The sequence below is a fragment of the Erythrolamprus reginae genome, chromosome 12 (genome assembly GCF_031021105.1).
Source record: "Erythrolamprus reginae isolate rEryReg1 chromosome 12, rEryReg1.hap1, whole genome shotgun sequence".
In the NCBI taxonomy this organism is placed as follows: Eukaryota; Metazoa; Chordata; class Lepidosauria; order Squamata; family Dipsadidae; genus Erythrolamprus; species Erythrolamprus reginae.
This window is the reverse complement of record NC_091961.1, coordinates 2,377,618-2,401,357: the sequence shown is the minus strand read 5'-3', so window position 1 is coordinate 2,401,357 and position 23,740 is coordinate 2,377,618. Positions and strand designations below refer to the sequence as shown.

Genomic DNA, 23,740 nt, shown 5'->3' with positions numbered 1-23,740 from the left:
CTCCATCCACAAAATGCGTCTGAATGTTCTAGATTCTGACAAGACGTTGTGTTGGATGGGAAGATCCAGGTTCCAATCTATCTCAAATCAAGGAGATTTCCTTAATGACTTTAGACCACGAGTCACTGTCTCTAGCCCAACTTGTAGGGAAGACACAGAGAGAATTAGAAGGAAGAAAAGCTATGAACACCATGTTTAGCTCATGAAGAAAAGGTAGAAGGATTTTGAAGACGTTGGACCAGGTACATAGGTAGATCTTGCTTAATAACCACTTTCAGGATTGGCAATTCCATAGCTGTGAGAGGATCATTCAGTGAGACATCAAACATTGTGTTTAACTAGCCCACAGTGGTCATTTAATGTGCTTCAAGGCCAAATGAGACCCTGTGAGCCCAAACAGGTAGACCAGGCCAGAAAAATTAACTCCGCAGTATGACTAGACCAATCTTTTTGGAGATTCCCTCCCTCCCACCAAAATCAAAACCAGAAGTATACACAGATGATTGATTCAGCTGGATTAATAAACTTCTTTATAAACATAGTAAGAGATGAATTTACAATACCATAAGCAGAGTTCTTCTTTAAGTAGTTATAGACAGCAGAGAACAGTTAGTTTCATTTAAGCAGAGTTCAGAGTGGACAGAGAGTGCAGAGTGGACACAGAAAGCAGAGTGAACTGAGCCAAACCAGCCTTCCAGTTTCAGTTTCGATTCTCTGCACAGACTCAGAAGTGGTTAGCTCCCATTGGCTGACCTAGTTGCTACGCCTATTCATTGGCTAACCTTGTTAGCATGGCTCTCCCAGTTCATGAATACCTTAACACTTCCTCCTTTCTCTCCTTCCTTCCTCCCTCTCTCCCATTATTGCACACTATTTTTTTTGTCTAATGAAGATACAACCCTAATGGGATTCTTGACCTTGTTACTAATCTGTAATTTTTAACGCATTGAGTACATTTATTCAATTACCCTATGAAATTTAAAACATTTGGACATCAGCATTGCTAAATAAATGAAATTATATTTAAAAAGAAGATGCAACCCTAACACAAACATTTTTATAACTACCTTTCCAACAATTTAATAACTATCATCATATTCAATTACCCTGGATAATGATTTTATATCGCTGAGCATTAAAACAATAAGAGCTTTACCGGTAGACGATCCCCAGCTCCCAGGACACAAAGGGTGACCTTCACATAGCCCTTAAATCCAGCATTGAGGTTGGCTGGGTCATAGAGGCTCAACCATTTGGAAATCAAAGCATGACCTAAAGAAAAGGAAATAACAAACACACTGACCCACACTTGCCTTCGCTAAATTGTCCTCAGTGATCCCTACTGCGATCCCTACAGCCAAATCTAATGGATTATTCAGCCACAATGGGATCTATGAGCTCCCTGGTTAGCAAAAACCATTTTAATGTTTCGTCTACTGGTTAAAACGCTGGATTAGAAGACCATGAATTATAGCTATATTTTAGGGATGGAAGCCAACTAGATGATTTTGGGTCAGTCATCATTCAAATATTTATTGGCCCAAATGTATGGTCACCTCAAATGATTTCTGCTGATTTCACTTTTTTGAAATGTATTCATCAACTATGACAGTGATGGCGAACCTATGGCATGGGTGCCACAGGTGGCACGCGGAGCCATATTTGTTGGTACATGAACCATTGTCCTAGCTTAGTCCAATGTGCATGTGTGTGCCGGCCGGCTGATTTTTGGCTCACACAGAGGCTCTGGGAGGGCGTTTTTGGCTTCCAGAGGGCCTCCAGAGGGATGGGAGGGGGCGTTTTTACGCTACTCCGGCCTTTGGAGCCAGGGAGGGTGAAACAAGAGCCTACTGGGCCCATCAGAAGTTGGGAAACTGGCCGCCTCCGGCCTCCAGAAGGCCTCTGGGGGGTGGAGGAAGCTGTTTTCACCCTCCCCAGGCATTGAATTATGGGTGTGGGCACTTGCGCATATGCAATAATGCACGCCCATGCTTTTTCAGCACCTGAGGAAGAAAGGATTCGCCAACTATGACAATAAATTCAACGGGAAGTCGAAACACTAGAAAATAAAGTGCCCGGTGCTTTTAGCATTATTTTGGTCTCAAGGAATGCCTCAGGTTGTAACTTCAGATACCTGCAACCAGGGTTCACCTGAAAAAGGTATTCATCCCCCTGTCTACAGAAGAAGACAAAGCACATTGGGGAAACAATAGGAGGTGTATCTGGACCTTTTGTGGACTTGGAAGCTAAATCGAGCGGAACTTGTATGGGAGACCTCTGGGAATCTGGTTGTCGGATAGAATCTCCGACTATTCTAGCGTTGGTCTTGAAAAAGCCAAGGGCCCCAAGTCATGGTTTGGGGCACTACCCCAGCTCAAAACAAAGTAGATTTTGTCTTTACAGATTGGAATAACATCTAAAACTGGGTTTTCCAAACTCGGCAACTTGAAGACTTGTGGACTTCAAGTCCAATATCTCAGGGGTTGCCACAAAGAAGAGGGAGTCAAGCTATTCTCCAAAGCACCTGAGGATGGAACAAGAAGCAATGGGTGGAAACTAAACAAGGAGAGAAGCAACTTAGAACTGAGGAAAAAATTCCTGACTGTGACAACAATTAACCAGTGGAACAGCTTGCCTCCAGAAGTTGTGAATGCCCCAACATTGGAAGTTTTTAAGAAGATGTTGGGTAACCCTCTGTCTGAAGTAGTGTAGGGTTTCCTGCCTAAGCAGGGGTTGGACTAGAAGACCTCCAAGGTCCCTTCCAACTCTGTTGTTGTTGTTATTATTATTAATTATTATTATTATATTATAATAATAAGAGAGGCGGGGTGGCGCAGCAGGTAGAGTGCTGTACTGCAGGCCACTGAAGCTGACTGCTAGATCTGAAGGTCAGCGGTTCAAATCTCACCACCGGCTCAAGGTTGACTCAGCCTTCCATCCTTCCAAGGTGGGTAAAATGAGGACACGGATTGTGGGGGCAATAGGCTGGCTCTATTAAAAAGTGCTATTGCTAACATGTTGTAAGCCACCCTGAGTCTAAGGAGAAGGGCAGCATAAAAATCAAATCAAGAAAGAAAGAAAGAAAGAAAGAAAGAAAGAAAGAATGATAATATTAATATTATTAATAATATTAATCTCCCGGAATTCCCCAGGCAGCCATTATGGGAATTGAAGTGTACAAATTTTCAAATTGCCATGTTTGGAGACCCCTGCTCTATAGAAGACTACAAATAGGTGTCCAGTGACAGGAGAAACCCTCATATTCCCCAAGCCGTAAGGTAAGAACGGAGGACGTACCTGGAGAGTCATATACCAGCCCCATCTCAATCTGCAAGAAGAATGAAGGGCACAAATCATAAGGAATGGCCCAGGAAGGGGGAAAAAAGTCGAGCAGCTAAGATGATTAAAGGCCTGGAGGCTAAACCATATGAAGAACGGTTGCAGGGTTTGGGTTTGGCTGCTCTAAAGAAAAGAAGGACTAGGGGGGTTGGGAATTTATGTTCTTCTTTCTCTTTTCTTCTTCTTATCTGTCTTTCCTAAGATTTCAGAAGATCAAGATTAGATATTTTATGGCATCAAGTGTTTCTAGGGGCAAGTTGGGGGAAGAAGATACAATCACAGGCTGAGCTGTAAGGCAGTGTTTCCCAACTTGAAGACATTTGGACTTCAAATTGCCAAGGTTGGGAAACACTGCTGTAAAGGACTTTGTTCATTGTTTGTCAGGAAATTTCTTCCCCGTTCTTAATTCTAGGTTGCTTTTTTCCTTGATTGGCTTCCATTTTTGGTTGAGAGGTTAAACATTTCGTTGACAGGTTAAACAGGGAAAAAAAATTGACCTGGTGATAGGATGGTAGGTGGTAAGATAGCAGAGCAGAAAGCATAAATTAAGCATTGTCCAGCCAACGAAGCAGTGGAAGTGATGGGCCGGTGCCTGGAGGATGTTAGGGCCTGGATGAGTGTCAACAAGCTCAAACTCAACCCAGACAAGACGGAGTGGCTGTGGATCTTACCTCCCAAGGACAACTCCATCTGTCTGTCCATTACCCTGGGGGGAGAATCACTGGCCCCCTCAGAGAAGGTTCGCAACTTGGGCGTCCTCCTCGATCCACAGCTGACATTAGAGAAACATCTTTCAGCTGTGGCGAGGGGGACGTTTGCCCAGGTTCGCCTTGTGCACCAGTTGCGGCCCTACTTGGACCGGGGGTCACTGCTCACAGTCACTCATGCCCTCATCACCTCAAGGCTTGACTACTGTAACGCTCTCTACATGGGGCTACCTTTGAAAAATGTTCGGAAACTTCAAATCGTGCAGAATGCAGCTGCGAGAGCAATCATGGGCTTTCCCAAATATGCCCATGTCACACCAACACTCCGCAATCTGCATTGGTTGCCGATCAGTTTCCGGTCACAATTCAAAGTGTTGGTTATGACCTATAAAGCCCTTCATGGCACCGGACCAGATTACCTCAGGGACCGCCTTCTGCTGCACGAATCCCAGCGACCAGTTAGGTCCCACAGAGTGGATCTTCTCCGGGTCCCGTCAACTAAGCAATGTCGCCTGGCGGGACCCAGGGGAAGAGCCTTCTCTGTGGCGGCCCCGGCCCTCTGGAACCAACTCCCCCCAGAGATTAGAACTGCCCCCACCCTCCTTGCCTTTCGTAAACAACTTAAAACCCACCTCTGCCGCCAGGCATGGGGGAATTGAGATCCTCTTTCCCCCTAGGCCTTTACAATTCTATGCATGGTATGTATGTATGTATGTTTGGTTTTTATATTAATTGATTTTTAATCATCAATACCAAATTACTATTGTACACTGTTTTATTGTCGCTGTTAGCCGCCCCGAGTCTCTGGAGAGGGGCGGCATACAAATCCAATAAATAAATAAATAAATAAATTGTTAACAAGTCTAGAAGTCTACCGAATAAGTAAATATAGTCACCATTAAAGTAGAAGTGGCTCACCTTAAAAACACCTATAAATGCATCAGTTCTGACAGATCGGGAATTCAGCACCTATTTAAGATCAGGTAGAAATTCTCATTATAATAATTGTTATAATAGAGGACTGCAGAATAGAAAAGAAAGACCTGGAGACGATAACAAAATGGAAACGCCTGCAAATAGAAAAGGAACAATGGTAATTCATGAACTATCTGTAATTTTAATGCAGATTGTGCTTTAGTCTGGCAAGATTCCAGTCTATAACTGAGCAACCATAAAGTAACTACTGTACCGCAAATAAATCGACGTCTCGTTGTTGGTTCCTTGTACCTGACAATAATCTTACTCCTCTGCAACATTGCACTACAACGCACTAGCACATCAAACGGGGTGAAGGGCAGACTAGATGGATCATGAGGTCTTTTTCTGCCGTCAGTCTTCTATGTTTCTATATTTCTATCCATCCATCCATTTGTCAAATCATGTACAAGATAACAGGCATAAACATAAACATTGTGAAATATTTCTGGACACTCTCAGTTGTATTAATGTCCTGTTGGACTGAAGATTGCTGCACTTGGATTTCATTCTCAGTGTTGTTTCTGCTGCCACAATGCAGCTTCACCCCAGCCAGGAGAAATATTTCATTAGCGTAGCCAAAAAGGACACACACAAGAAGGAAAATGGAATTCAGATGTCTAAAAAGAGGCCACAAGGACTTTGCTTACCTGTATGGTAATCAACTGGTCAAAAAGGCGAAGAGGGGTTTCGTTGAAATTTTGGACGAAGGTCTGCAAGAAAAGCAAACCAAAGTTTCATGTTATTTTCTTGCAATTGCACACAAGGATGGACTTTCGTTTGGCCTTTGATGACTTTTTTTTTACTGAGCAAAATGCTTGTGAAAAACCTTCCAATCCCAGAAAATGACATCCAGAATGCCAACCTCATTATAATATGGATTGTTTCCACGTCTGATTCTGGTCCGGAATGTATAATCTCCAATAATGACTTTCACCACTGGCTTGACGTTGTTTTCTTGCAGTTGTCGACATTCAATGACGATCACCCGCACCTGCAAGAGAGAAATGGATGGTCAGTCCCATCACCCCAATTCACTTTCTCATGAAGTTTGTCCAAATGGTTCAGGAAGTGTTGTGAATTATCCGGCGTTGTGTGCCAGTAGCCAGTAACATGAAAATGGGATGGTCCAGCTGTAGGAACTTGTTTCTCTTTGTTCTGTCTGGGTCACTCAGGAAGCTATGACCAACCCAAAAAGATAAGCCAGACACACCGGTAGAATCCAAACACAGTTTTATAATGGTAAAGAGAAAAGAAGCCAACAGAAAATGTCCTTACAAATCAGGAAAACACTGGAACTCCAAATGGATACATGAAGGCAATGGTTCATACAGAAACACAGGATCCTTAATGCCAAGACGAGGCTATAGATAACAGACATACACCTCCCACGGGTCTTCAAGACTGCTAGGCCACGAGCCAGGGACAGAAACGCTGAGAGACAATGCAGATAACAGCAACTCCACTCTGATAACACTCCACGCTGCCAAAAGAGTTTGCCTGCCTTATAAACCCTTCCCTGCTAATGAGGACCACACCCAACCCCCTGGTGTTCCTCATTCAACGCTGATAATATTTCTTCAATTGATTCCTCCTTTGATCTATGCGTCTCTGTCGCATGCTAATGATAGCTTGTGCTTCGTCATCCAATGACTCCAGAGACTCTAAGCTACTGGCTTGAGAGAGCCCCTCCCCAGGCCTTCCAGGTCATTCTTCCTCGTCACGTTCCTGACTGTAATCTCCCCTGTCTGACTGCCCAGAACTCTCCTCTTCGCTCTCATCCTCCCCCGGGCATGGAGCCAGCAGAGACGCAGCTGGTCTTTCATCTGACTCAGGCTGAACCACAACACTCTTGAGAAAAAGACCTTGGGATACTCATATCGAATGAGTTGCAGTCGGTGTTAGTGGGGGTTCAGAGGTCGACCCTCCAAAGTGCAAAAAATAGCACAACAGCAAACTGGAAGTGTATTTTCCCAAATTTCCAGTTTGTCTGTCGGAGGATATTTTTTGCCTCCAGGGCTTCAGGGAAACTTCTCTGAAGTATCCAGATCATAAAATGGCCTTTCCCAAGGCCGAAAATCAGCTGGTCAATGCGCATTGCTGGTCAGTGTGCACTGGAGCTGAAACATGGTAAAGTCTCACATGCCCTGCAATATGGCTCCACGTCATCACAGGTATAAGGTCTCTTGCTTGAGCAAGGGTTGGATCAGAAGACGTCCAAGGTCTTTTCCACCACTGTTATTCTGTTAAGTCCTAGTATAGCTTTATGCTGTACTGAACATAAGAACCTAAGAAGAGCCCTGCTGAATCGGGCCGAAGCCCATCAAGTCCAGCATTCTGTGTCCACACCAATTGTCCATGGGGATCTTGAGCAGAAAGAGAAGGCAAGACCCTCCCTTTCCCTTGACCCCCAACAAATGGTATTCAAGGGAATCCTGCCTTCCTCAACCAAACATAGAGGTGGCACATGGACATCCATTTCAATAACCACCTATGATACACTTGGCATCCATGAATCTGTCTAATCCTGCCTTGAATCTAGTCTGACAGCTGTCATGACCTCTTCTGGAAGTGAATTCCATCAACCAAGGACCCTCTGGGTGAAGAAATATTTCCCTTTATTTGTCCTCACTTTCTTACCTGTGAGCTTTAGGGAGGGCCCCCTTGTCCTAGTATTGTGTGATAGAGAAAAGAATTTTTCTCTATCCACCTTTTCTATCCCATGCATGATTTTATACACTTCGATCAAGTCCCCTCTTCAACGCCGTCTTTCTAGGCTGAAGAGACCAAGGCATTGCAACCTGGTTTCATAAGGGAGGGGCTCCATGTCCTCGATCATTCTTGTTGCCGTTTTTTGCACCTTTTCCAGTTCCATTCTATCCTCCTTGAGGTGTGGGACCTCAGGTGGTGGGACTACATTTGAAATAAATGATTTGTGATGTTCGGACTTAAAGGTCCAGTTCCATTTACAAGAATTGCTCTTACAACAGAAATAACATCTGCCGAAGGACGTCCAGTCCTCTCAATGCATTTCTTTCTTTCGAATGTCAAGAGCTGAGAAATTGCGTTACCTGGAAGAGTTGTTTCTTGTTGGAAAGCTCTTTCATCGTGGCTGATGTTGGAGCTGGCACTTGAGATGCCTCCGTTTCTTTCGGAGTAAATTCTTCTGTGACAGAGGTCTTGGCAAAGACAGGGCAGCAGACTGTGGAAGAAGACAAGAAGCAGCATGACTTTATATTAAGGGGTCTTAAATTGTTTTTAACTATTGGATTTGTACTTTTTTTCTTGTTGTGAGCCGCTCCGAGTCTGCAGAGAGGGGCGGCATACAAATCTAATTAATAATAATAATAATAATAATAATAATAATAATAAGAAGAAGAAGAAGAAGAAGAAGAAGAAGAAGAAGAAGAAGAAGAAGAAGAAGAAGAACAGATGATCCACTGGAACTTGTACCAGAACTACCATTTACCAGTGGCAAAGAACGGGTGGGATCATTTATTTTTTTATTTTATTTTTTTATTTATTTTGTCCAATACACAATACATATAGAAGAGAATAGACATGAAGTAATGATATCAAATCATAATATATTAAAAAATAATAATATATCAAAGAAAGGATAGAACAAAAGATATGAGAATAAAAGACGTCAATGGAGAATAGCGGAAAAGATATATGAATGGAAGAAAAGATATAGGAGATATAGGAGAGACAATTGGACAGGGGACGGAAGGCACACTAGTGCACTTATGCACACCCCTTGGACTGAAAGAGGAGTAGATGCTTGGAACAAACTTCCAGCGGACGTGGTAGATAAATCCACAGTCACTGAATTTAAACATGCCTGGGATAAACATAGATCCACCCTAAGATAAAATACAGGAAATAGTATAAGTACCAGGAGGTCTTTTTAACCTGTCAATCTTCCCAGGTTTCTATGTTTCTATATCATAAGCCCGAAAAAGTGGTCCAAAATGAGCAAGCAAAACTACTGTGGGACTTCCGACTTCAGACTGACCGAATTCTGAAGCATAACACACCAGACATTGTGATCGTGGAGAAAAAGAAAGCATGGATCATCGACATTGCAATCCTAGGGGACAGCGGAATTGAGGAGAAGCAGCTAGAGAAATTAGTGAAATACGAAGATCTAAAAATCGAGCTGCAACGACTCTGACATAAGCCAGTGAAAGTGGTCCCAGTGGTACTTGGCACGCTGGGCGCAGGGCCAAAGGATCTCAGCGGACATTTGAAAACCTTCGGAATTGACAAAATCTCCACCTGTCAATTGCAAAAGGCCGCTTTACTGGGATCAGCAAACATAATGTGCCACTACATCACGCAGTCCTAGGTGCTTGGGAAGCGCCCGACTGGTGATGAAATACGAAATCCAGCATAACGATCTCGTTTGCTGTGTTGTACTGACATAATAATAATAATAATAATATTGGTTGAGGTCTGAATGTGTACGACTGTTTTTTTTAAAAAAATACTAGGGATTTTAGGTTAGTTTTAGTTAATTAATTGGATCAGTCACTGTATTTTACTGTTTTTATGATGTTGTAAGCCGCCTTGAGTCTGCATAATAATCCAATTAATAAATAAATAAAATAAATAATCCATCATCTTAATCAATAGACCATGTCAGTTCTCAGTCAAGTCTTCACATTGACCCCTACATTAACAAATAAACAGAACCATTAGTCCTGAAAAAAATTGGTTCAAATATCCAGGGTGTGTTATATTAAAGAGTCTTTGACTTAGTGATAATTGAGCTCAAAAAATTCAGTTGCTAAATGAGACAGTTAAGTGAGTTTTGTCCCATGTCACGAACCTTCTTGCCATTGTTAACTAACAAAAAGTTTTGGGTTTTGTTTTTACTCCAACAGGAACACACAAATTTTACTCATGTCTCTTTTCACGTTGCAAAACATCTGCTTTAGAAACATAGAAACATAGATGATTGATGGCAGAAAAAGACCCCAGGGTCCATCTAGTCTGCCTTATACTACTGTATTTCCTGTATTTTGTCTTAGGAGGATCTATGTTTATCCCAGGCATGTTTACATTCAGTTATTGTGGATTTATTAACCATGTCTGCTGGAAGTTGTTCCAAGCGTCTACTACTCTTTCAGCAAAATAATATTTTCTCACGTTGCTTCTGATCTTTTCCCCAACTAAGCTCAGATTGTGGCCCCTTGTTCTTGTGTTCACTTTCCTATTAAAAACACTTCCCTCCCAAACCTTATTTAACCTTTTAACTTATTTAAATGTTTCGATCATGTCCCCCCTTTTCCTTCTGTCCTTCAGACTATACAGATTGAGTCCATGAAGTCTTTCCTGATCGGTTTTATGCTTAAGACCTTCCACCATTTTTGTAGCCCGTCTTTGGACCCAGTTTGGTCCAATTTGGTTCAATTTTACCCATATCTTTTTGTAGGCGAGATCTCCAGAACTGAACACAGTATTCTATTCTTTCTTCTAAACAGGAAGAACTCAAAACAGTCCAGACGGGGAATTAGATATTAAAATCCATGCAAATTCAATGGGTTTATTCCAAAAATAAATACCCAATACTTACTAAGTTTCTTTAAACCGTGCTTTCTTCGTTTGGCCACCATTTTAGGTTCCGGGGCTGAGAAGCAGATTTTGAGAGTTATGGTGCACTGAAAATATAAAATCACAAGAAACTCTTTTTAATTCACCCGCAGATAAAAGCAAAATCGGGCTGTGTTTTTTCTTTTTAAAGGGTGGTATTTTATCCACGGTTCCAAATAGATTTCTATATGATGAGAAAAACCAACCTTTTGAGGGGGCTTCCCCCTTTTCATGCAAATGTGAAGACCACTTTCTGCTTTAATATTTTATTTATTTATATTTATTTAATTTGTCAAATACACAATAATACACAATGAAGGTTATATAGAGGATACACTCGAAGTAAAATATATCAAAGAAAGAAGAGAAAATATAGGAATAAAATATATCCACGGAGAGGGGCGGCATACAAATCCAATGAATGAATGAATGAATGAATGAATGAATGAATGAATGAATGAATGAATATCAATGAGAGAATAGAAGAAAAGATATAGGGATAGAAGAGAAGATATATGAGATACAGGAGAGACAATTGGACAGGGGATGGGAGGAACGCTGGTGCGCTTATGTACGCCCCTTACTGACCTCGTAGGAATCTGGAGAGGTCAACCATGGATAGTCTAAGGGTAAAATGTTGGGGGTTAGAGGAGGACACTATGGAGTCTGGTAATGAGTTCCACGCTTCGACAACTCGATTACTAAAGTCGTATTTTTTACAGTCAAATTTGGAGCTGTTAATATTAAGCTTGAATCTGTTGCGTGCTCTTGTGTTGTTGTGGTTGAAGCTGAAGTAGTCTTTGACAGGCAGGATGTTGTAGCATATGATCTTGTGGGCAATACTTAGATCATGTTTGAGGCATCGTAGTTCTAAGCTTTCTAGACCCAGGAGTGTAAGTCTAGTTTTGTAGGATGTTCTGTTATGAGTGGAGGAGTGAAGGGCTCTTCTGGTGAAGTATCTTTGGACATTTTCGAGGGTGTTAATGTCCAAGATGAAATGAAAACAGAGGCTGTGAATAATAGATGGTTTCACAGCCGATTAAGAGTTTCCTGCTTGTATTAATATTGATAAGGAAATACTTGCTATCTTTTACATGTGTGGCAAACAAATAAATACAATAAATAAATAAATAAACTTTAAAACATTATTTTTTATTTCCTTCCTGACTTACCCCCGTTGGCTCCAGACTGTAATTTTTCAGCACTTGATTCTTCTTCATAATCATAACGTTTGGTTTTTCAGCTGCTCCTCCTAAAACTACTTCCATACTGCCAAAATCACTAAATTTGTGGAGAAGTGGAAGAGTCAAGAAGGAGCTTCCAAAGAAAGACAGGTTGTTAGAGCCAACCATAATGTTTTAACTGGGTTAGGAGGAAGAATGATGTGACATTTTGGGAGCAAGAAGGAACATCCTCACGGGGATAATAAGTACTCAGTGGAACAGCTTGCATCCCTGAGTTATTCAATTCAGCAGGGGTGGTGGACTAGAAGACCTTTAAGGTCCCATCCGACTGGTATTCTGCTATTCTTCAAGCTTTTGCTGCAATGAAAGGAAGTGACCTGGACAGCCCTAATTTGGCCGAAAAAAAGAAATAATAAATAAATAACAACAACAGATGTGGAAGGGGCCTTGGAGGTCTTCTAGTCCAACCCCTGCTTAGGCAGGAAACCCTACACTACTTCAGAGAAATGGTTATCCAACTTCTTAAAAATTTCCAGTGTTGGACCATTCACAACTTCTGGAGGCAACTTCTGTTCCACGGATCAATTGTTCTAACTGTCAGGAAATTTATCCTTAGTTCTAAGTTGCTTCTCTCCTTGTTTAGTTTCCACCCATTGCTTCGTGTTCTACCCTTAGGTGGTTTGGAAAATAGGTTGACTCCTACTTTGTGGCAACCCCTGAGATATTGGAAAGATGCTATCACGTCTCCTTCTTTTCATTCAACTAGCCATGCCCAGTTCCTGCAACCGTTCTTCGTATGTTTTAGCCTCCAGTCCCCTAAGCCAGTGTTTCCCAACCTTGGCAACTTGAAGATATCTGGACTTCAACTCCCAGAATTCCCCAGCCAGCTGGGGAATTCTGGGAGTTGAAGTCCAGATATCTTCAAGTTGCCAGGGTTGGGAAACACTGCCCTAAGCAGAAGACTTGTTCCCATCAGACAGCCTAACCATACAGCTCCTTCTTTCTGCGATTCACCTGTCTTGAATATTTGGGCCCCATTCAAGAAGTTTGACGACAGCAAAAGAACTGTTGTCCAGAAGGTCCTCATCCAGGTACCACATCAGAGTCTGGAGGACAAACACACAAGGAACAATCAACAATGCAACATTTGAAGATCCGTCTCTCGCTCAAGTTTGTGGAGAGGGGCGGCATATAAATCCAATAAATCTAATCTAATCTAATCTTGCTTTGGACAAATTCACAGCGAGCATTTGCAAGCATTCTTTCTGCTACCTCTTCCTATCTACAAATAAGTATTTATCTGCTACTTGACAGTTGTATTTTATGGCATGATCTTTCTTGGTCACTGGCAACTTTACCAACTCAGTTTATTTGATATCGTGCATTTTGTACATGTTCATTTAAATATAGCAATAGCAATACCATTTAGATTTAGACCCATCTCTGCCGTCAGGTATGGGGGAACTGAGACATCTCCCCCGGGCCTATACAGTTTATACATGGGATGTTTGTGTGTATGTTTGCTTTTAATATTGGTTTTTTTAGTGTTTTTTAAATTATTAGATTTGTTCTTACATTGTCTTTGTTATTGTTGTGAGCTGCCCCGAGTCTACGGAGAGGGGCGGCATACAAATCTAATTAATAATAATAATAATAATAATAATAATAATAATAATAATAATAATTTATATACTGCTTCACAGTGCTTTGCAGCCCTCTCTAAGCAGTTTGCGGAGGGTAAGCATACAATCTGGGTCCTCATTTTACAAATTTTAGTGGTCCCTGTGGTCCGGACCCTGTTCTAAATAACAATATGGGAGTGGTTTGCTGGGATCCTTTTTTCCAGGACATTTCTCAACGTCCTTGTGTAGTTTACCTCATTCCAAATGGGATTCTGTTCCTTCTGTAGAACTCTTGTGCTTCTTTCAATGCCTAGGAGGAAAGAAAATCATTGGAGTTAATTCCAGCTGTAATAATAATAATAATAATAATAATAATAATAATAATAATAATAATAACAACAGAGTTGGAAGGGACCTGGGAGGTCTTCTAGTCCAACCCCCTACTTGGGCAGGATACCCTACCCTACTTCTTATCCAACATCTTCTTAAAAACCTCCAGTGTTGGAACATTCACAACTTCTGGAGGCAACTTCTGTTCCGCGGATAAATTGTTCTAACTGTCAGGAAATTTCTCCTTAGTTCTAAGTTACTTTTCTCCTTGTTTAGTTTCCACCCATTGCTTCGTGTTCTACCCTCAGGTGCTTTGGAAAATAGGTTGTCTCCTTCTTTGTGGCAACTCCTGAGATATTGGAAGTCTGCTCTCTGATCTCTGATCCTGCTCTGTGTGTAGTGTGCTCTGAAGTTGCCGTATTGATCTGTTGGTTCCTGTGAGTTATTGTAACTGAGATAGTTGTAGTGAGATACTAGTGTGGTGTATGTATACTAAAGCAGAATACAGTTAGTAGTGTAAATAAGAAATAAATATATTTTTCCAAGACTTCCTACTGCTGCTGTGTTTCATTGAAGACTTCAACTCCATATCTATTGGTCTGTGGCTGGCTGGTTGGGCTGGTTAGCTGGTTGGGCTTGCTAGCTTCCGCAAATGCAGCTCTGATACCCACAACTTGTGCATCAGACAACTCTAAACACACAATCCAAAACATTTATCCACACCGGAGTCAGCCATTGGGAGTGGGCAGCATCGAAGTCAAATTAATAAATAAAATAAGATATGGTTTTACCTCTGAAGGTACCAACCACAAATGTGTTGGGCAGAATTGCATATTCGGGAGGCACGTGAGCTGACAGAATAACAATATGCAGCATGTTTGGTTCTACCAGGCTGTTTTCCTCCCCCAAAATATATTACTGAGCAACTTTCACGCCGTCTTTCTCTTTCTGGAGCCCAGGGACTATTGAAGATCTTGCATCAGCTCTATGTCTTCATTCCAGAATCCACTTGAAGTCTTTTTCAGAAGGTCCAGTGCAAATGATTCTGGAAGTGGAACTAAGGAAATCCGATGTCACAAAGCATAGAGCAAGGGGCTATGACATAAAGCATAAAGCTTAGAAGTACGTCGCCTTAAACACAACCTAAGCATCGCCCCGTCTGCTACAACGTCCTTCCTGTCAATGACTACTTCAGCTTCGACCACAACAACACAAAAGCATACAACAGATACAAACTTAGAGTAAACTGCTCTAAACTCGACTGCAGGAAATACAACTTTAGGCTTTGTTTTTTAAGAGGAGAAAAACCAACCATTTGTTATTGACTTGTTCAGTTGAAGAATTTTCCAAAGCTCCTGAAGGTCAGACAAGGAATTATGGAAGGACACCCACATCGCATTTCAGACATAAACACTCTAGAAAGTGTCCAGAGATACTTTACCAGAAGAGCTCTCCACTCACAACCGAGCACCCTACGAAACGAGACGTACAATCCTAGGTTTAGAAAGCTTAGAACTACGTCGCCTTCAACACAACCTAAGCATAGCCCATAAAATCATCTGCTACAACGTCCTTCCTGTCAACGACTACTTCAGCTTCAACCACAACAACACAAGAGCACACAACAGAAACAAACTTAAAGTAAACCGCTCCAAACGTGACTGCAGGAAATAGGACGTTAGTAGCTGAGTAGTTGATGCATGGAACTAACTACCAGACTCTGTAGTATCATCACCTAACCCCCCAAAATTTACCCTTAGACTGTCCACTGTTGACCTCTCCTGATTCCTAAGAGGTCAGTAAGGGGCGTGCATAAGTGCACCAGTGTGCCTCCCGTCCCCTGTCCTAATGTTTCTCTCTTACTAGTATCATGTATATCAATATTATTATATCTTTGTATACCAACAACAACAAAAACTCAAGTCACAAACCAGCCCCAAGAAACGAAACAATCACATAGAGAAACAGAACAATTTTGTTAATTTTGAGTACCAGAAAGCAATTTAAATTTAAGTTGGAAGGGATCTTGTAGGTCATCTAGTCCAACCCCCGGCCCAAGCAGGTGATGCTACACCAGTGATGGGTAACCTTTTCAGCACCAAGTGCCGAAACTGGAGTGGGCGCGCATGCAGATGTGGGCATATGTGCTGGAGTGCTGGAACACAGAAAAAAGCAGCAGGCAATGGTGCGCATGCACGTTGGACCAGCTGTCCGGTCCGCCTGCACACGACGGAACCCGGAATGATTTAATAAAAAGAAAAGGCAAGAGAAATTTGATGCTGATGTGAGAGATTTATTCAGGTTCATCGAGACATGAGAGATTGATTCTGGTTCATCCGTGTGAAGAGATCAGACGTCACAGCGCTGTGATGGGTCATCAAGTCGATAGTGTTCATATTCACATGTTACGGGATTTACCACCGTACTGCACCCTTCAACACGTCCAATACCACCATATCTTTGAGCAGGGAAAAAAGGGGGAGATGGAGGTAGAAGAAGAAGGAGAGATTATGGCCACGCAAAGTTTCAGATGTCATTTCTCTTTTTATTGTGTCTAAATAATCTAATTTCTTTCTTTCTTTCTTTCTTTCTTTCGTCTTGTTTCTTCCTTCCTTTTTCTATCTGTCTGTCTGTCTGTCTCTCTTCCTTCCTTCCTTCCTTTCTTCTTTTTTCTTCCTTCCTTTTTCTGTCTGTCTCTCTCTCTCTCTCTCTCTCTTTCTTTCTTTCTTTATTTCTGTCGGTCTTCCTTCCTTCCTTTCTTTTGGGGTGGGTAAAATGAGGACCCAGATTGTTTGGGGGCAAGAGTCTGATTCTGTAAACCACTTAGAGAGGGTTGGAAAGCACTGTGAAGTGATCTATAAGTTTGCTATTGCTGTCTTCCTTCCTTCCTTCCTTCCTTCCTTCCTTCCTTCCTTCCTTCCTTATTATTATTATTATTATTATTATTTATTGGATTTGTATGCCGCCCCTCTCCGTAGACTCGGGGCGGCTAACAACAGTAATAAAAAACATCATGCAAATCCTTCCTTCCTTCCTTCCTTCCTTCCTTCTTTCTTTCTTTCTTTCTTTCTTTCTTTCTTTCTGCCATCTCAATAAATGCCCGTGGCTTAACCCTAAGAGAAAACTAATTAATTAATATATCTGATGGTGGCCTGGAACCTCTTCCTACCTGTGGCAGCAACCTAATCCAACTTTCATGCAATGGCATCTTAAACAATGAGCTGTGTTCCAAGTGGACCCAATGAGATGCTTTCTCCGATCATGTCTATCAAGACATGTGTCTGGCAACGCTGCTTTACCTAAGGAAAAAAGAACAGAAGAGTTGAAAGTTGAACCTTCAGCCGGACTCAAAGAGTGTTGATAAACCTGCTGGAATTGGAAATCTACTCTTGGACAAATGTGGCTAGTATACAAATTCTCCACATTTGCCGAATATCGATCCACAGCTCACATTAGAGAACCATCTTTCAGCTGTGGCGAGGGGGGCGTTCGCCCAGGTTCGCCTGGTGCACCAGTTGCGGCCCTATTTGGACCGGGAGTCACTGCTCACAGTCACTCATGCCCTCATCACCTCGAGGCTCGACTACTGTAATGCTCTCTACCTGGGTCTACCTTTGAAGAATGTTCGGAAACTTCAGATCGTGCAGAATGCAGCTGCGAGAGCTATCATGGGCTTTCCTAAATTTGCCCATGTTACACAAACACTCCGCAGTCTGCATTGGTTGCCGATCAGTTTCCGGTCACAATTCAAAGTGTTGGTTATGACCTATAAAGCCCTTCATGGCACCGGATCAGACTATCTCAGGGACCGCCTTCTGCTGCATGAATCCCAGCGACCTATTAGGTCCCACAGAGTGGGTCTTCTCCGGGTCCCGTCAACTAAACAATGTCGCTTGGTGGGACCCAGGGGAAGAGCCTTCTCTGTGGCGGCCCCGACCCTCTGGAACCAACTCCCCCCAGAGATTAGAATTGCCCCCACCCTCCTCGCCTTTTGTAAACTACTTAAAACCCACCTCTGCCATCAGGCATGGGGGAAATGAGACACTCTTTCCCCCTAGGCCTTTACAATTTTATGCATGGTATGTCTGTATGTCTGTTTGGTTTTTACTTTAATGGGTTTTTAATTGTTTTTACTATTGGATTATTGTGTATACTGTTCTATTATTGCTGTTAGCCGCCCCGAGTCTCCAGAGAGGGGCGGCATACAAATCCAATAAATCAAATCAATCAAATTATATATATATATAATAGTTATTGATTTTTTTCAACATTTAAAATCACATATTCACTTCTATATTTTAATGATTGTTCAGATTTGTAACGATCATTGATGATGAAACATCTTCTGCATTAATACAGTCGGTGTTTCCTGGCCCACTTTAATGAAAACCTGGGTTGCAAACATTAAGCCCACAATGTTTCTCCTGGCTTTACTAAGCGGTGATTTGATCAAACGTATAAAGAGTTTGATTACCATTTTTCAACTCAACTTCAAGGGGAACCACAAGGCATGCTCCTTGACATGTAGGCAGCATGAAAGAGAAGAGGATTAGGCTGAGAAAGATTTTCTGAGAAAGAGAAAGAAAAAAGAAAAAAAATAAGCCAAGAGAGATCTTACTAATTATTTCAGAAACTGGTTATTCAAAGTCTTTCTCATTCCCCCTCTGATAATACGACAAAGTTCATGAACTTCGGAACAAGACCTCTGGGTTAAGTTGACAGTCTTGTGCAAGTGTGCAGTTTGATCTCTGTTGCACAAGAGGGTCAACATGGAACATCTCCCTCCCCTCTTTTGTGCCAGCTGCACACAATCCAGGATAGCCCAAGATCTCAACCATTTGTTCACCCACCTAGTAGTCCTCCGAATGGGATATTTTTCAGGCCTTCCCCCCTCCGGAGGCAAACCCCTCCATTGGTATCGTTGGGATTGACTTCCACAGATGTGCCTCAGTCCCACATCATTTTCTTTCCCTTTCTCATAGTTTCTTCATTGTGCATTTATCCGTCATACTTTCAAACAACTAGAAAATAAACTTTGTCCTTGCCCAAAACTTAGACCACCGACGTCAGGGTTTTAAACTTATCTCACACATCCCTAAATGCAATTCTTTAGTTTTGGAAACATTTCTGTTTGTCTATCTCTATTTTGGAGTTTTGAAGGGGCATCCAATGACATCTGATCTTCATTTCTTTCTGTATTTCTGTCTTTATTGTATCTAAATCATGTACAGAGTATTTATTCCATTATTACAACCACAGTTGTGACTTTTAGGTTCTGCTGTGAGAGCGTGACAGTCCCAATGGGCCACTTTATTCCTCCAGCCTTTCTCTTCTCACATCCAAGTCAGTTAAAACTCCTCTTGCAAGTGAAGAACAAACCGTTTCACTTACCATCTTGGCTTTGGGGAAAGACCAGGTAACTCCTAGTAGGGTGGAAGGACCAGGAGCAGCTCTTCTCTCTGAGTTTGGCAAGGAATCTGCTCCTCCCATTTATACAAAAACCAAGACCTCCCCTTGGGCACTTTTTTTAAAAAAAATGCTGAGTGAAAGTTTTGTCAGCCACTGCTAGAAGAAAAAGAACCAGGAGGGAAATCAAGTTTACTCTGTCAAATGCCTTCTTGAAGATTTAAATGGACAGACAAAAAGGATGCAGGGAAAACCATATAAAGGCAGGACTCAGAGGACATTACCAAAGCTCTAAAGTGTCTAATTTTGGTTTGGGAGTCCCTGGACAGGGATAACAGTAAGTCCCACTCCCAAGTGTAAGAAAACCAAATTGCTGGGTTGGTTGCAATCCTCAAAATGGGCAGGGCTCATCTTGGGAGAAGGAAGGGACTAAGCTGCACATCTGGCTGGTTCAGATGTGGACAAGGGAATAAAAGGGGAACTAATAAAATTTGCAGATGACACCAAGCTGGCGGGGGTAGCCAACACTCTTGAGGACAGGCTCAGAGTACAAGAAGACCTAGACAGACTATCACAGTGGGCCCATACCAACAAAATGAGGTTCAACACCGACAAATGCAGAGTCCTCCACCTCGGCAAAAAGAACCCTAGACATACATACAGCCTGGGAGATACCCCACTCAGCAGTAGTGACTGCGAAAGAGATCTTGGAGTCTTGGTGGACAATCAACTAAACATGAGTCAGGATTGTGCAGCAGCAGCCAAAAAAGCCAACTCAATCCTAAGCTGCATCAACAGAGGAATACGCTCCAAGACCAGGGAAGTACTAATACCACTCTACTACGCCCTGGTCAGACCTCACCTGGAGTACTGCATCCAATTTTGGTCACCTCACTACAAAAAAGACATCGAAACTCTGGAGAAGGTGCAAAAAAGAGCAACCAAAATGATTAGGGGACTCGAAACCAAGACTTACGAAGAGAGATTGAAAGAACTGGGCATGGACAGCCTAGAAAAAAGAAGGTCTAGAGGGGACATGATAGCAGTTTACAGATACTTGAGGGGTTGCCACGGTGAGGAGGGGGTCTCTTTATTCCCCAGGGCACCAGAGGGCCGGACGAGGAACAATGGTTGGAAGCTGACCAAGGAGAGATTCAACCTGGAAATAAGGAAGAACTTCCTGACGGTCAGAGCGATCAACCAATGGAACTGCCTGCCAGGGGAGGTGGTGAACTCCCCAACTCTAGACACCTTCAAGAGGAGATTGGACTTCCATTTGGCTGGGGTGCTGTAGGGTTTCCTGCTCAGGCAGGGGGTTGGACTCGATGACCTAACGGTCCCTTTCAACTCTATTAATAAACAAAAATAATAAACAAGCTATAAACATCTCACATTCTGCCAGAGGCTTCCAATCTCACCATAATTTGGTCTTTTTCTAGCCCTGCTGCTCTATACCTGACACAATACTTTCCCTGTATCACAAGCACAAAAAAAACAAAACACAAATTAGTCATAGAGCAAATGTTTCTCTCTTGGTTACAATCTCACATGTTTTTGTTCTGCATGAGTCCTACCCACATTCTCTCTGACTCTGCTGGAGGGGAATTGAATAATCTCCTGTGGAGTTCATGCAAATTTCCTCCTCTTTCTGTTAAAGCTGCACATAGTGCTTTGCACCTGTTCTGTCTGGGTCACTCCGGAAGATAAAACCAACCCAAAAAGGAAAATGCTGGAACTTCAAAGATATACACGATTCCTGCTGCCAAGACGAAGCTGTAGATAGCAAACATACGCCTCCCACGAGTCTTCCAGACTGCTAGGCCACAAGCCAAGATCAGAGACGCCAAGAATCCAACTAGGTCACCGCAACTCCAATTGATAACACTCCACATGGCTTCAAGGGCTTGCCTGCCTTTTAAACCCTGCTGGTGAGGACCACACCCAAACCCAGCTGTTTCTAATTCAATGGTGATAATATTTCTTTAACTGCTCCTTTCGTTGCTCTGAACGTCTCTGTCGCATGTCAATGACAGCTTGTGCGTCATCACCTAATGGTTCCAAGCTACTGGCTGGGGAGAGGGCCCCCCCGGGGCTCTCCTGCTGTTCTTCCTCATCCCATTCCTGACTGTCCCCTCCCCCGTCCAACTGCTCAGCCCCCTCCTCTTCGCTGTCCGCCTCCTCCGGGCATGGAGCCAGCAGAGACGCAGCCGGTCCCTGAGCAGCCTCAGGCTGAATCACAACAGCACCCATTCTTGGTCTTTGCAGAGACAAAATTCCCACTTTCCAGAAATCCCAACACTCCAAGGCACTTGATGGCCCAGAGCAGTAAGAGGCTTCCATGATTCTCTGCTCCCTTCTTGTGCAGTTCTTTGCGCTGGTCACAAATGTTGTTGCAAACCCCTTCCAAAGCATCAGGCGTTTAATGCTTCTCAAGAACTGCACATCCAATCTTTTTACTTTAAACAACAGGAATACTTTATTGAATGGCGGGATTCAAAGTATTTAACAATTATTTGTTTTCTGCCTTCATGACTGGCTGGGTGAAGCTGGGTGGTCATGTGACTGGGTGGGCGTGGCCAACTCGACATCACTCATCGCACCCAGCCCCGCCTCCTGATCATTCTGCTTTTCTCCAGGCCTTGGCATATATGCAGTGATACACTGACACACTAATGCACAAGCATTGATACACTGACACACCAAAGTGACGCAGGCTGTACCTTGCTGCACTGCATGGCTGACATTAACCCCTGAGCTTCCTGCTTTACATAATTGTTATTTAATAAAAAGAAAAGGCAAGAGAAACGATTGCAGATGCTGATGTGAGAGATTTATTCAGGTTCATTGATACATGAGAGATTGATTCTGGTTCATCCATGTGAAGAGATCAACAGAGTTGCGTTGGGTCATCAAGTCGATAGTGTTCAAGTTTGCATGTCACGGGATTTACCACCGAATTGCACCCTGCAACATGTCCAATACCACCATATCTTTGAAGGAGAAAGAAAATGGGAGATGGAGGAAGAAGTAGAAGGAGAGGTTATGGCCAGTCAAAGTTTCAAATGTCATTTCTGCCTTTATTATGTCTAAACAATCTACAGAATATTTCTCCCATTATTATAACCACTGCTATGTCTCTTGGTCTCCTCATTCCTCTGGCCATTCTCTTCTCAGATCCAAGTCAGTTAAAAATCTTCTTACCAATAAAGAACAAACCACATTAAGAAGGATGGTGCAGTGACCAACTGTTGACTTCTGTTATTATTTTTGTCAGTAAAATGAATGAGTCTAAATTGAGCAAACTACCCCATAGTTATGGATTTGACTGGCTTCTTCAAGAGGATTCTGAATTTAATAAGACACCCCCACCGACCCCCAATCCTTCTTCCTTCCTTCCTTCCTTCCTTCCTTCCTTCCTTCTTCCTTCCTTCCTTTCTTTTTTCTTTCATTATCCACTTTCCTTTTTCCTTTCCAAATTGATCTAATATTTGCTTTTCTATTCCTCTTGTATATCATATAATAAATTAATGAAACTATGAATATATAAAAATAATTGTTTGTGGCTTACTCTAAGAGACAACCTGCAAATTAATATATCTGATGTTGGCCCTGAACCTCTTCTTACCTGTGGCAGCACCCCATTCCATGTCCGCTACTACAAGAGCATCTTAAGCATTCAGCTGTGTTCCAAGAGGACCCAATGAGATGCTTTCTCCCATCATAGGTATCAGTGCATGTTTCTGGCAACACTGGTTTACCTAAGAAGAAAGAATGGAAGAGTTGAACTCTCACCCTGTCAACAGAATCCAGAACTGTCGAGCTGTGCTGAGAAACCTACTCATTCTACAAATCTACCATTGGACAAATGTGACTAGTATACAAATTCTCTGCTTTCGATGCAAACCATTTTATTTTATTGATCGATCAGTTTTGGAAGAAAACCTGATGATCAAACAACTTCCACATTAGTGCAAAAGGTGTTTTGTGGCCCAGTTAACAGACCTTTAATGAAAACCTGGGCTGCAAAAATTAAGCCAGCAACATTCCCGTGGCATTTCCTAAACCTTTGCAAGCAGTACAGCGATTATTTTTTTCAAATGTATAAAGAGTTTGGTTACCATCTATAATCTCAGCCTCAAAGGGACCTGTAAAGCATGCTCCTTGACACGTAGCCAGCATGAGAGAGAAGAGGATCAGGCTGAGAAACATTTTCTGAGAAAGGGAAATAAGCACAAAATAAGCCATCAGAGAACTTAGCGGATGTTTGAGCAACTGACTGTTCAAAGTTTACTAAATTTCCTCCCCAATAATGCGATGTTGTCCATGAACCTTAGGAAAAGCCCTCTGGGCTAAGTTGACAGTCTTGTGCAAGTGTGCAGTTCGATTTCCGTTGCACAAGAGGGTCAACCTGGAACATCTCCAACTGCACACAATCCAGGATAGCCCAAGATCTCAACCATTTTTCCATCCACCTTGGAGTCCTCCAGATGGGATAATTTTCAGTCCTTCCCCCCTCCAGAGCCAAAACCCTCCATTGGTATCATTGGGATTGACCCCCACAGATGTGCCTCAGCCCCAC

General features: G+C 42.5%; 1 protein-coding gene across 1 annotated transcript in view; it reads right to left on the bottom strand.

Annotated features, from left to right (window-relative positions):
- Positions 1 to 22,808, bottom strand: part of FER1L5 (fer-1 like family member 5) — an 85,863-nt gene extending 63,055 nt beyond the window's left edge. The window contains exons 1-11 of the mRNA XM_070765618.1: positions 22,787 to 22,808; positions 13,680 to 13,735; positions 12,818 to 12,909; positions 11,792 to 11,936; positions 10,603 to 10,687; positions 8,093 to 8,223; positions 5,887 to 6,015; positions 5,672 to 5,734; positions 4,965 to 5,015; positions 3,298 to 3,328; positions 1,157 to 1,272 (exon numbers count right to left, since the gene is read on the bottom strand). Of these exons, the coding sequence (XP_070621719.1) occupies positions 1,157 to 1,272; positions 3,298 to 3,328; positions 4,965 to 5,015; positions 5,672 to 5,734; positions 5,887 to 6,015; positions 8,093 to 8,223; positions 10,603 to 10,687; positions 11,792 to 11,936; positions 12,818 to 12,909; positions 13,680 to 13,735; positions 22,787 to 22,808 (921 nt within the window). The remainder of the gene's footprint in view (positions 1 to 1,156; positions 1,273 to 3,297; positions 3,329 to 4,964; positions 5,016 to 5,671; positions 5,735 to 5,886; positions 6,016 to 8,092; positions 8,224 to 10,602; positions 10,688 to 11,791; positions 11,937 to 12,817; positions 12,910 to 13,679; positions 13,736 to 22,786) is intronic.
- Between the last annotated feature and the right edge of the window lie 932 nt (positions 22,809 to 23,740).